Source organism: Vicugna pacos, chromosome 30 (genome assembly GCF_048564905.1).
Source record: "Vicugna pacos chromosome 30, VicPac4, whole genome shotgun sequence".
Taxonomy (NCBI): domain Eukaryota; kingdom Metazoa; phylum Chordata; class Mammalia; order Artiodactyla; family Camelidae; genus Vicugna; species Vicugna pacos.
The window spans coordinates 5640111-5653329 of NC_133016.1; the positions used below are offsets into that span (position 1 = coordinate 5640111).

At 44.5% G+C, this 13219-nt stretch overlaps 1 protein-coding gene across 1 annotated transcript in view; it reads left to right on the forward strand.

The window, feature by feature from the left end:
* Positions 1-204: 204 nt before the first annotated feature.
* CD226 (CD226 molecule) overlaps positions 205-13219 on the forward strand; it is a 65458-nt gene continuing 52443 nt past the window's right edge. The window contains exons 1-3 of the mRNA XM_072952342.1: positions 205-668; positions 5987-6151; positions 6460-6798. Coding sequence (XP_072808443.1) covers positions 6106-6151; positions 6460-6798 — 385 coding nt within the window. The 5' untranslated portion in view covers positions 205-668; positions 5987-6105. The remainder of the gene's footprint in view (positions 669-5986; positions 6152-6459; positions 6799-13219) is intronic.

The following is a 13219-nucleotide window of genomic DNA, read 5'->3' on the forward strand; positions in this document are numbered from 1 at the left end:
GCGGGGACAGTTCTTAGGAAACCACCAACTTGTGTGTTTTTGTGTCAGAGAATGGAGATTGAAAAAAACACACAAAACCGAAGAGAGTGTCTAGGAGGTAGGATCGAAACAGCTGAGATATGGGCAGAGATAAGCTTCCTGCCCCGAGGACACTTCTGACTCCGAAGTGCTCTGATTGGCAGGAAAACAAACGGGGAAGAAGAGGCAAAGTAACCAGCTTCAGGTTTCTTGCGTGTAGTTTCAATTCAGAGTTCGAACATTCACAGTGAAAGTACATCTTTTCAAACTGTAGTCTCTTAGCGGAGGGAAGAGGGGGACAGAACTATCCGAGTTTGGAGTGAGTCTGAGCAGCTAAAACGGTTAAGAAGCTTCTAGAAACAGGGACACTTCTTGACTGGTTTTAACCCTCCTTAGTGAAAAAGCAGGGATTTCGTGAAGCTCCGACCTGAGGGGCTCCGGTGGAGACAGCAGTGGAAGAGTGCGGGTCGAGGCAGCCCCGGGGCCAGCGCCCCTGCTGCTCCCGCCAGCCGCCTGGGGGTGCGCACAGCGGGGAGGTCACCTTGACCGCGAGGGGGTGCGGCCACCAGGCCTCGAGAAAAAGGAATCCCTTAACCAAGACACACACCGGGAGAGAAGAGGCAGAACGAGCAGAACGCTCCCATCTCAAGGTGAGTAACTTTCTAGAAAACAGACTGGATGTGGCCGAGTTCACGCTTTTCAAATGAAGACTGAAGGGAGCCGGGCCTGTTGCCAGGGCATGGTGGCCGCTAGACGCGGCTGCGGGGGAGGCTGTAGTTAATTCGCCGAATGCTTGATCTCTACACCTGTACGTTTAATGATGGGCCGGGTTGAGTAAAAGGGTGTCGCTCAAAGTGCTTTTTCTCAGTTGGTTCCTCGGAAAACCTAATAGTAAGAGTCTGGAGGATGTGAAAATTGAGCTCTTTTACCTCCGGCTTCACCTGCCTGCCTTTAAGAAAGCCTGGAAAGGGTGAACTTCGGTCATGAATGGTCAGTCTCTGGTCATCCTAGGCAAGGGGTGACGAGCTCTCTCTGTGAAGTTAACATTTTTGGCTCTGCAGGCCTTCGGGGTCTCTGATGCAACTGGTCCTCATTACCCAGGGACAGCCACAGACAAACGAGTGTGCCCGAGTTCCAACTGAACTATTAACAAAAGATGGGCAGGGGGGAAGGCTGGCTTCAGCCGGTGGGCCAGAGTTTGCAGAGGCCTGTTCTGGGGGACTCTCTCTGGGGCTGAACCGAAGTCTCTGAGTGGAAGTGATTTTTTTGATCCCTCTGCGGGAGTGAAAGGCTAGGGGTGGGTCTGTGACCTTCCACGCGCCCTGGTTGGAAAGATGCTCTAAAGGAGACCCTGGGAGGCAGACTGCTGCTCACGCTGTCTTGCTGGAATCCTGAGCCTCTGCACAGCCAGGACATCCCGGCCACAGGCACTCAGTCCACTCTCACCTCTGGAAGAAGGGGGAGGGAAGAAAGGCCCTCGCCGCTGTCACCCTCCCAGCTCCGGGGCTTGTTCTCAAAGTTTCGCGCAGGCTTTCTGTGTCACAGCCCTCTGCTTCCCCGTGTGTGGGTACTCTGAGCCAGCAGGAAGGATGTCAGAGCAGGAGCGGACCCCCACCCAAACTGAGAGCTTCAGCGTGAGCTGGGGAAGGCGGCTGGGGAACCGAGTCGAGACTGGGGCCCTCCCAGGGTCCAGCAAGGGCGCAGGCACCTGGGGGAGCAGAACGGCTGATAGAGAGCAGAGCAGTGAGCACACAGAGAAGTGTCTGTGGGAACAGCGAGGCTCCTCTAAAGACGGTCACCCAGACCAGGTCACCAAGGAGCCCGCGGTCCGAGGCGAACCTGGGAGGTGAAGTCACACTTCCATGGTTTGCTGAGACGTGTTCAGCAGTAGAGAAACCCAGTCATGTTTTGATTAATGCCATCCTTGAGGATGAGGCTTTTGTATACAGATAGCTCTGTTAGAAAAAGCCTCAAGCCTAAATCCCTTCATAAATCATGCAAAAAAACGGCTGCCTACACAACAAAAACAGCTCAGGCGCGCTCTCTGTTTGCCTTTGGTTAGATGTTGATAAATAGGGCGCATCCTTAGCAGAGTGGTAATGGCTGACCTCAGCTTCAGCCCCATGTCCTTCTGCAGCTTTTATTCAAATCTGTGCCCTCTGGGTCCCTGGAGTTTGGACATTTCAGAGGCGCATGCCCTTCAACACTCCTCCTCTCTTGGTCAGGTTGGCTTTGGATCCCTTGGAATGAGGGGGTTATTCCAAGTTGTTATCAATTAGTCCCCATTTCCCACGAATCCTCCCACACAACTGATTCCTTACTCCCAGGGGCAGGGAGTTCACTGAGGGCCTGCCTGTAGGAGCCGCTGAGTGGAAGATGCTGTGTTCCAGCTAAATATTTTTGGGTCCACGACCAGTGTAGCAGACATCTGCTTTGTCCCTTAGTCTCTCTACGTGGACCTGAGCCACGTTACCCAGTCCGTACCCTCCTTTTCCCGCCCCCTCCCCCACACACGCTCACTCTCTCTATATGTGTATGTATATATATGACATTGGTTTAATCAGCACTTCATAATATTTATTTACTTACTTGTTTTTCTCCCAGTTTTATTGAGATTTAATTGTCATACAGCATTGTATAAGTTTAAGGTTTGCAGCCTACTGATTTGACTTTCATACGTCATGAAATATATAGCAATAAGTTTAATGAACATCCTTCATCTCATCTAGATACAAAATTAAAGAAATAGAAAACAATTTTTTTCCTTGTGGTGAGAACTCTTAGGATTTATTCTCTTAACTTTCATATACAACATACAGCTGCATTCATTATGTTTATCATGTGTACATTACATCCCTCATACTTAAGTATCTTATAACTGGAATTTAGTGATTTTTTTTATACCATAAATCATTTATCTGACAACGTGGACTATGATCTTCTGCTGTTATTATTTATTTCCAGCTGTTATCAGTAAGCTGTGACTCAGAGCGTACCACTGGACCCTAGTCTTAGAATGCATGACTCTCAGTCTGCATCTGCAGACCAGAGTGGTTGGGGGATCGAGCGATATCAGTCAATTCAAGGCCAACAGCAAACTGCGGTGGCTTCTGCTTTGGAAAGCCCTGTGGTGAACTTAAGTCTCTTTCTATTCACTAGCCATAATTTTTGTTTAATTGAGATGAAATTCACATAACATAAAATTAACTATTTTAAATGTCTTTTAGTTCATTCACAATGTTCTGCAACTACCATCTTTATCAAGTTCCGAAATATTTTAATCACCCCTCAAAAAACCCTAAGTTAAGCAGTCACTCTCCATCTCCTACCTACTAGCCCTTGGCAACACGACTCTGCTTTCTGTCTCTATGGATTTACCTATTCTAGAGATTTCGTACAGATGGAAGCCTACGATGTGGGACCCCTGGTGTCAGCCTTCTTTCACTTAGCGTAGTGTTTTCCAGGTTCATTCAGATCATAGCATGAGTCAGTGCTTCATCCCTTCTTATGGCTGAATAATATTCCATTGTGTGATTTAGCCACAATTTATCCCTTCTTTGGTTGGTGGACATTTGGGTTGTTTTCACCTTCAGACTCCTGGGAATAGAGCTGCTAGGAACATTGGGGTACAAGTATTTATTTGTGTACCTGTTTTCCGTTCTTTTGCATGTAAACCTAGGAGTGGAATTGCTGCGTCTTGTGGGTACACTATTTAACTTTTTGAGGAACCACCAAACTGTTTCCCGCAGCAGCTGTACCATTTTACGTTCCCACCAGCAATGCAACGCACAGGGGTTTTGATCTGTCTGGATCCACACCAACACCGTTATTTCCCTTATTTTTGATTGTACCTGTCCTAGTGGGTGTGAAGTGACATCTCTGTGGTTTTGATTAGCATTTCCTAATGACCGACGGTACTGAGTGACTTTTCACGTGTTTGTTGGCCCTGTGTGTATCTTGTCTGGAGAAATGTCTCTTCAGGTCCTTTGGATTGTTTGTCTTTTTGTTGCCTAAATGCCTCCGATAGCTTCCACTTGCTCTTAGACGCGTATCAAAGAGTCTGCGAGTGCAGATGTAACCTTACCCCATCTATCTACACAATCTAATCTCTTGCCATTTTCTGTCCCCATCTCCCCTCAGTTGCTCTAGCTACAGTGATTTTTATAAAAAGTTCCTCCCAGAGCTGTGATTATTTATGCCATTGACACAGGTCCCAGGAACCGTGCTTGGTGCTGGAGTGGAAGATGTAAGCAAGGTGCCAAGTTTGGACTCCTTTATGGATGTCCTTCAAGACACTTTCAGTCCAGACCCAATTTCATTTTTGCGACTTCCCATCCCCTAGACTGAAGTCACATCATTTCCTAAAAAATGCCCCTTTTTGATGCTCCTTTATCTCCTCTTCCCTTTTCTGTACTTGGAAAGTCTTATTCCAGAAGGAAGGATGTGGTGCATGTTTTCCTACAAAATCTTTCCCAAATCTATTAGCAAGAATTGTTCCTCTGGGATGTCTTAAAACTTGATCAAATGACTTGTACTGAAGTGCTCTAGTCTTATTATAATACAATGCCCTTTTACTCCTTCTGGCCAATACATATGTGCGACTGGAAGGCCAAGACCGTGCCTTTTTGATGCTTGTGTCTCCAGGACCTAAGCAAGGTACCTGGCAGACCTCTGGAAACATTTTCAGCAAATTGTTTCATTAAGTTACTTACAAAGCAGAGATGCAGAGATGACAGTTACCTCATCTGACTCTTATCACAAAGCTGTTACAGGCACAAGTAATATAGATACTTAAGGTTTTGGAAAATAGAATGTTTTGGAAACGTAAGGTGGCACTATACTTTTTTTTTATGGACACATTGTAATTTTCTTCTGATGATTATTACATTTTCGATTTCATCCCTGATTTATTTCATATTTCCTGAAAAAAGTTCCCACATGAGATCCTGATGTCAAGGAGAAGACACCTGCTGATGAACTTTGGGATGGAATCACACAGGAGCTTCAGCGTTTGCATTAGGCAAAATCATCTTTAGTGGTTCCTGCTCCCCCTTTTCTCAGTTTTTACCCACCTTTTGTTTTGACCCTCTCATCAGGAGCCAGAAGCATTCTTGCAATTACTCTTGTCATAGAGGCAATAAAATATTTTTATGCTGACGTGGTAATACATTCCTAGCAAGTTCTTAGGAAACTGAACGGTTACTTTACAAGAGAGGAAAGGCGCCATGTTGAACCTACTGTGATTATATAAGATGTAACCATTGGGGGAAGTTGGGTGAAGGGTCCCCAGGTCCCCTCTGTATTATTTCTGCAAATTCCTGTGACTCTACAATTATTTCAAAGTAAAAAGCTTTTAAAAAGTCAACGATAATGGTAGATTTGTGTGTGCCCTGAGCCACGATACATTGGTATCTGGAGGGCATTCAGCGGCCCCTTCATCACCCCCGAAACAGATGCCTGAGGTCAGCAGAAGCAGAGGTGACAGGAAGGCCATGGCGATGGGCCGACCACGCTGGGGGAGCCACAGGCCCCTCCCTGTGCCCTTCCAGCTGCTCCCGCCTCTGTTCTCAATGCAGACTCCCCGGCCCTCCTGTCTAAGGGGAAACACTCCCACCGCCATCCTGGTACCCCCTTTCCTGCTTTGTTTTCCTTCATGCACTGACCACCTATCTACATTTTGTACTTCTTTATTTTAGTTTCTGTCTCCTCTCACCAGAATATAAGTTCCAGGATAACAAGGATTTTTCTTTTTTAAGTCATTCCTGTATCCTTGTCACCTAGAACAGGATTGGGCGCAGGGCACATACTCAAAGCACGTTTGTTCGGTGAATGAATCTTGGTAGAAAATGAAAGCTTGCCAGCAAGCTGACTATTTCCCCGAGAGAGAAGAAATTCAAACCTGCCCATCCTTGTACGAGAGCAGGCCTGACTTTGAAGCTCAGACCTTTTTCCTGTGTTCATACTTCAGAAAAAGAAGACACTGCTGATAGCATCTCTGAGGAAGGAAGCAGTGCATCGCACTGGGACTGCATGTGACATTATAAAAACCGTGCGTGTGTAGACTGGCCTCCTCGGCGGGTTCCAGAGATGGATTATCTTACTCTCCTCTTGGCTATGTTTCATGTGTACAAAGGTAAAGATAATGTCTTCATTTAAAAATTGTACTCCTTTTTTTGGTCTTAGAGTGTGGCGTGCTCAGCACTTACAATGCTCTTGAGTTGGCTTAGATAATTTCTCATTTGTTCAGAAAAACTACAAGTTGCAAATACCGATGATCAGCAGTGGAAACCTCTTTAGATGAAAGTAGAAACTGTTAGCCTATACCATGATCTCAATGTACTATCCTGCTAGGTCTTGGAAAGCTTCGAATAAGCTTAAGATGTCTATCTGGTGTTTTAATCGCCAAGTCTAATCGAATAAACGTGATGCTGTATGTTTCAGCTCTATGTGAAGAGATATTCTGGGATACAACTGTTACCCTTGCTGAGAACTTGACCCTAGAATGTGTGTATCCATCAACGGACACTTTAACCCAGATGGAGTGGTTCAAGGTCAACACGCAGGAGAAGGAGTCTATAGCCATTTTCAGCCCTACCTACGGTGTGGTCGTCAGGGAGCCCTATGCTGGTAGGGTTTACTTTTCAAATTCAACGCTGGCCTCTAATGACATGACCCTATCCTTCCATAATGCCTCCGAGGCAGACGTTGGCTTCTATTGTTGCTTTCTGCATACTTTCCCACACGGACCCTGGGAGAAGGTGATCCAAGTGGTTCCATCAGGTACGTGACAATTTGATTTACCTTTTTACCCATCTGCAACATTTGATTCTATAAAGACCAAGTAGAAACTGTGAAATGCTTTATCATATTTTTGTGCTGCTTTTCAATTCCACTTCTAGATTTTATGTTACAGTTTCAGAGAATTAATACAGTGAATCAATTTCATTTTTCTTAAGGTGCTTCTTCTGAGTAGAAGTGTTTCATGATTTGAATGTCGTGGGAGAAAGCACAGGTTTTATCTCGTCTTAATGATAACTTGAACCTCGATTAAACTGTTGTTGGTGATGTTGGGGTTCAGGAGCCAGACCCCTCCCTTTAGTGCTCCATCCCAGCAACATGGTCCCGTTTCTCTTTGCCAGGGGCTCAGTGCTAGCTTCAACCCTGGCCTGTTCAAAGTCCTTTCTGTAAACACCAAATCTGGATTTATTAGTGAATCTTGGGCAGGATTCAAATCCTGGCTCCGTTTTTTGCCTCATCCAAGTTTCACTAGAAAGGAAGCTTCAGAAATTGCAAGCTGTCATTTCAGAAAGAATTGAATGATCCCTTGAAGTATTTCCTGCTGTGCCTACCGGTGATTGTGGTTTGATGCTTGGTGAGTTAGTCCCACGAGGAACAGCCACATGGATCGAGTGTGGTGTGTTGGAAAAACTTGGATTTCATAGCCTTTACTTCTTTGTAACCTTACAATAGCTGCTCAATCCCTCTGAATCTCAGGTTCCAGAATAATAAATTGAGTTAGTAACACCATTCTCTTAGTTGAATGGTTTAGAGATCATATATATAAAGAGCTTGGCCCATGGTGGTCAGGGAATGGTAGGTAGTAATTATTGTTACTGTCACTATTATTATCACCCAAGCTTTTGACATAAAATGACTAATGATGATATTTTTAGATGTCAGAGATAGTCTAGGGGAGGAAATAATTTTGGACTGTGTGTTTCCGATCTGGTGAGTCTCAGATTATGTCCCACACAGACGTCCAGCAGAGCGCATTGTATGCCGTCTGAAACGGTGCTTTCTTTTTAAGAAATTCATATTATAAAAGAAAAATTTATAGTAGTAGACAAGGAATATCTAATGGGCAGGAGGTAAGAGAAGTTCCCATGTGTTAGTTTTCCCTTTCTCTTTAGGTGTTTCTGCGCTCAGGAATAATCTTGTGTCTGTGTGAGAGTGTCAATTAGCAACATCTCTTTAAATAATTGTTTATTAAAGACTCTGTTTTGACACTCAAGGTCTCATTTGCTGTTGTGTGCAGCTACCTGTTAAGTGCTGCTGGCAGGCCTGCAGCGTGTAGCCTACTTTGGATTAGTCTTTCAAGTGAAGGAGAAGGTGGGCGAGGGTCTTAATGCGGGGCGGGCTATTCCACATGTGACCTGAGTCACCATGGCCAGAGCAAGATGGGCTTCCCCTCCCTGCCTCACACAGGCAAGCTTTTGTGGTTTGGGTCCCACATCAGGTATTCCAACTCCTGTCGAAGGACAGCGAATTGGAAACAAAACCATGGTTATTGGGGTGGGGAGGAGGGGACCTGGGGAGGTGCCGGTCAAAGTACAAAGCTGAAGTTTTGTAGGATGAACCAGTCTAGGGCTCCAGTGCGCTGCGTGAAGGCCATAGTTAATAACATTGTTCTAGACACCGGAAATTCGCTAAGAGCGTGGGTTTCAGGGGCTCTTATCACCAAAAATGGTGACTATCTGAGGAGCAGATGTGTGGTTTAGCTTGGCTGTAGTAATCATTCCACATACCGTGGTGTCATATATGCCTTAAACAAATACAACTTTTATTTTTAAAAAATGAAAACAGGTGGACTGATCTCATCTGAAGGTTGAGGATAGAGGGTGGCACTTAATCATTGAGAAACAAATGGTGGCTGCCACGCCAAGGTGGAATTTTTAGCATCATGTATGAACGATTTTGGCCATATTCCCCCATTTTTTCATTCAGATTTATTGCTCCTGTTATTATTTTGAAAATAGAAAAGGGGGGATTTCTGCTCCGTGGGGCTTTTTCAAAAACAGCGATGAGATTTTCAGTCACCAGTCAGAGAAGGGTGAGCCCCACTCCCTAATCTGAATTCTTTAGGATGGTATTCTTAGATGTACTCTGCTGTTGTTTTTGATCATTTATATTTTTAAAGACTAGATTGCATTACCTAGCCAGTATTTCATTCACTTTTGAGATTTGGAGGGCTTCCTTGTTAAAAACTAAGAATGACAGTGAATTTTAAAAATAAAGTTTCTGGGTTTCAAAATTAACCTTAAATTACACACAGAATTTTTCACGCATGCTTTATTAATGACATAGCAGGGTCTATAAATATTACATGCCTGTACAACGTAAAGGGGGAGCTGACGATCTATTTAACAGTGAAAGACTGGACTTGGGATCCAGAAACCCTAATTGTATGACGGACTGTAAGAACTTCAAAAGGATGAAGGGGCTGAGCCACACGCTCTCTGGATACACTGGTTTTCCTCTTTACTGAAGCTAATGAAGTGTGAGGCCCTCGGTCAGTGTCTTACCTCGATCTTATTTGACTCCTACTGCATACTTGCCTGTGGATGTGACCTTGATTTGCAGGTGAGGACACTGAAGGGAAGTGAGGTCTAGTAATCTGTCCGAGTCCTCAGACTTCGAATGTGTCCCATTGGGTAGAGTTGCAATTAAAGGACAGAAAGTGACAGTTTGGGGGACACAAGAGCTGGCCGGGGCCCTCACATGAGGAAATGTCAGTCATTTACGTGTCCTTTCGGTCCCCCTCCCCCTTGAGTGTCCAGCCCAGAGTTGAAGAGCAAATTGGACGTCTTATTCTGGGTAAATGATATTGTTAATGCTAAAGTATGTTAAAATGTGTATTACCTTGAGCACAGGCATTTCTCAATTAGTAGCTGATTTGGAGCATGTGATGGTCAGAATGCTGCATCTGTTTCGCCACCTCACGGGAGGTGTGCGGGGGCACTTGGGAGGTACTGTTTCAATGGCAGCCCTTTCCTGGTGGAGTTTGCAGGGCAAGTGGGGGCGTGGAGAAAATTATTGTAACCCGTGTGTCTCTGGCCTTACTAGTCAGAAGGCAAATGTAGTTATGTTTATGGAAATCTCCCCCAAAACCGTGACCCACCCCAAGTACTCGGCTGACTAACTTTCACTGGGCGCCTTCTGTGTGTGAATGAAACGCATGTGCCCTCATGTAGTACTTGTGAAACCCCGGGGGAGGGAGCATGCTCCCATTATATAATTGAAAAAACTGAGATCCAGGGTCATCAGTGCTCAAGGTTGCCAAGCTGCCAAGTCCCAACACCGGGTGAAACCAGTCGATGTTTCTGAAGAGTCAAAAATGAGATGAAGGGGCGCTTGACTCCAGCAGAGTGAAGGAGGAGGCTCAAGGCAGGAGCAGGTCATGCCAGACCTTGAGGACGTGGAAGGAATTTTTTAAGATAAACTGGGGTGAGAAAATGGAGACAAAAAAAACTATGTCACCAGGGGTTCTGATGGGTTGGAGAAGGGCACAGGGACGTCTGAAATTCATGCAGGGAACAGAGAATGGGTGGTTGGACTAGGGCATGGAGCTGCAGGAGGGTGTGGGTCTCACCTGGGCTCTGGGGCCCTTCACCGCGTGAGAGGCGGCCTTGGGGGCCAGGAAGGAACTGCGACAGTGGGACCCTCTCCCTAATCACACAGCAAAGGGGCTCAGTATTGGATGCTCTGGGGTCTCAGGTAAGGTTTTATACAGTAGATTCTATGTGGAAAAAAAAGAGACTGAAGCCCACCAGGCAGTGGAATGTCAGAGAAAAGCCTAGAAAGACAGGATGGCCCAACCTTGCCATGCCTAATGGAGTTTGAACTTGACTCTGCAGTGTAGACTGTGGGAAGTCTCCGAACATTTTCAGAGGGAGACATAATAAACCAGGTGTTTTCTTCACCACCTAGAGGATTAAACCAGTTGCAGCCTTGTAGAAGAGGAAGAGTTTAAGGGCTGGTGAACAAATAGTATTTTATGGACTGGAACACTTAGCCACTGCTGGTAAGAGTGTGAAAGGGTGTATCTGTTGTATGGCTGGTATTGGTAACATACAGGGTTCTCCAAAGAAACAGAACCAATAGAATGTGTGTGTACAGACAGATTTATTGTGAGGAATTGGCTTATGTGATTATGGAGACTGTCAAGTCCAAATCTGCAGTGCAGGCCAGCAGGCTGGAGACCCAGGGGGACCAATGGTACAGATGAGGTCAGAAGGAAGGCTGCTGGAGAGTGCTCTCTTGGCCAGGGAAGCCAGGCTTTCTGCCATATTCAGTCCTTCAACTGATTGGATGAGGCCCACCCACATTTTGGAGGCCAATTTGCTTACTCAAAATTCACCATTTTTTTTATTGAAGTATAGTCAGTTACAATGTGTCAGTCTCCATTGTACAGAATAATGTCCCAGTCATACATATACATACATATATTTATTTTCATATTTTTCATTAAAGATTACAAGATACTGAATATAATTCCCTGTGGTATACAGAAGAAATTTGGTTTCTATCTATTTTTATATATAGTAGTTAATATTTGCAGATCTCAAACTACCAGATTTATCCCTTCCTACCCCCTTTTCCCTCGTAACCATAAGATTGTTTACTATGTCTGTGAGTTTGTTTCTGTTTTGTAGATGTGTTCATTAGTGTCTTCTTTTTCTCTTTTTTTTTAGATTCCCACATATAAGTGATATCATATGGTATTTTTCCTTCTCATTCTGGCTTACTTCACTTAGAATGATGATCTCTAGGTCCACCCATATTGCTGCAAGTGGCATTATTTTATTCTTTTTATGGCTGAGTAGTAGTCCATTGTATAAATATACCACAGCTTCTTTATCCAGTCATCTGCCGATGGACATTGAGGCTGTTTCCATGTCTTGGCAATTGTATATAGTGCTGCTATGAACATTGGGGTGCATGCATCTTTTTGAAAAATTCACCAATTTAAATGTTAATCTCATAAAAAAAATCCTCCAAATTAACACATAAAATTAACCATCATATGTATTTTGGAAAATATCTCATTAGCTAGTTAAACAACCCCTTTCTTATGATCTAATAATTCCGCTGTATTATATATTCTAGGGATTGCCCATGAATAGGAGAAATGGCTGAGAACATTTAAGGCGGAGTGATTGTAATAGCGCAAAAAATGAATGAATGAATGGTCACTGCGCTCACCAACAGGGATGAGTTTTGGGAACATCATGTGAAAGAAAAAGAAAGATTCCTAAAAACACATAGGATATGATTTTTTTCCTTTAAAGTTTAGAAATATGCAAAACTAAAAAATATGCCACTTATAGACACAAACACATGTGGTAAAACTCTAAGGAAAAGCAGATTTCTGAGGCACAGGCAGGAAGGGATCGAATCAGGAAAGGACACAAGGATCTTCACAGTTTACAATCAGGTGTTTTTCTTAAACGCATTTTATTTCCCATCTGTCTTTAAACTGTGTTATGAAATTTCTCTCAAATCTATTGAATTGCTAATAAAAACAGTGAAAAAGGATGTAATTGCCATTTTAAAGCAGTTCACAGATGATTATCTAAGTTCAGGGTGAGATCTTCATTCTGATTTGTTCTGGACGTCAGAAAGAGGGAAAACAAGGATTTCACATTTTTATGACCCAGGGACTGAAAAAATGATGGTTTCATTTAAAAAGATAAGTAATTAGGAGATCGGCTTGGCTTGGAAGAGAGGAAATAAGTCCGGTTTCCGATGCACTGGGTTGTCAAGTAGACTTTGAGCAGCCAACGGTTGAAATTACGGAATGGAAAACCAGAAGAAAGTTCAGGATTGAAAACAGCAATTTTGGAGTCATCTGGATGATCACTCAGCACATGTGAAGAAGATGGGTAACTAAGATAGTACTTGCAGATAGGGCAGAAGCTAAGGCCACAGTTAGAGGACCGTCTCATTGAAGTGGGTGGGGGCAGCGTTTGTGTCAAAGACTAGAGAGGGTGCGGGGTGGGTAAGAGGGAGAGGAGGGGGGCGCGAAGTGCAGGAGCCGTGCGGTATCGGTGTGGGAGCAGCAGGCGTGTCTACTGTCTTGGCTCACATGCGTAGCCGAGGGTCAGTCGGTCTCCCTCCACATACTCAGGTGCTCTGTGTGGCTGCACCACAGCCATCAAAGATTCCTCAGTCTGCCATCTTCCATACCCCAGCCCCCACCTCAGCTCAGACATGAGATGTTCCTCGCTGTCTCCATTTAAGGTTTCATTCCTTCCTGGGTTGGATGGGGCTCCCTGTGTGTGCTTCGTCTTCAGTGGTTCTTCTCTCTGCTCAATGTTTGCTTTTCTCTTGCCTTTTGCTTTTTTCTAATGTTGGGGTGATCACAGAATTTAAAATTTATTTAAAGCTAGAAATGGGAGAGTGGCCCAAAATGTGGCTAGTA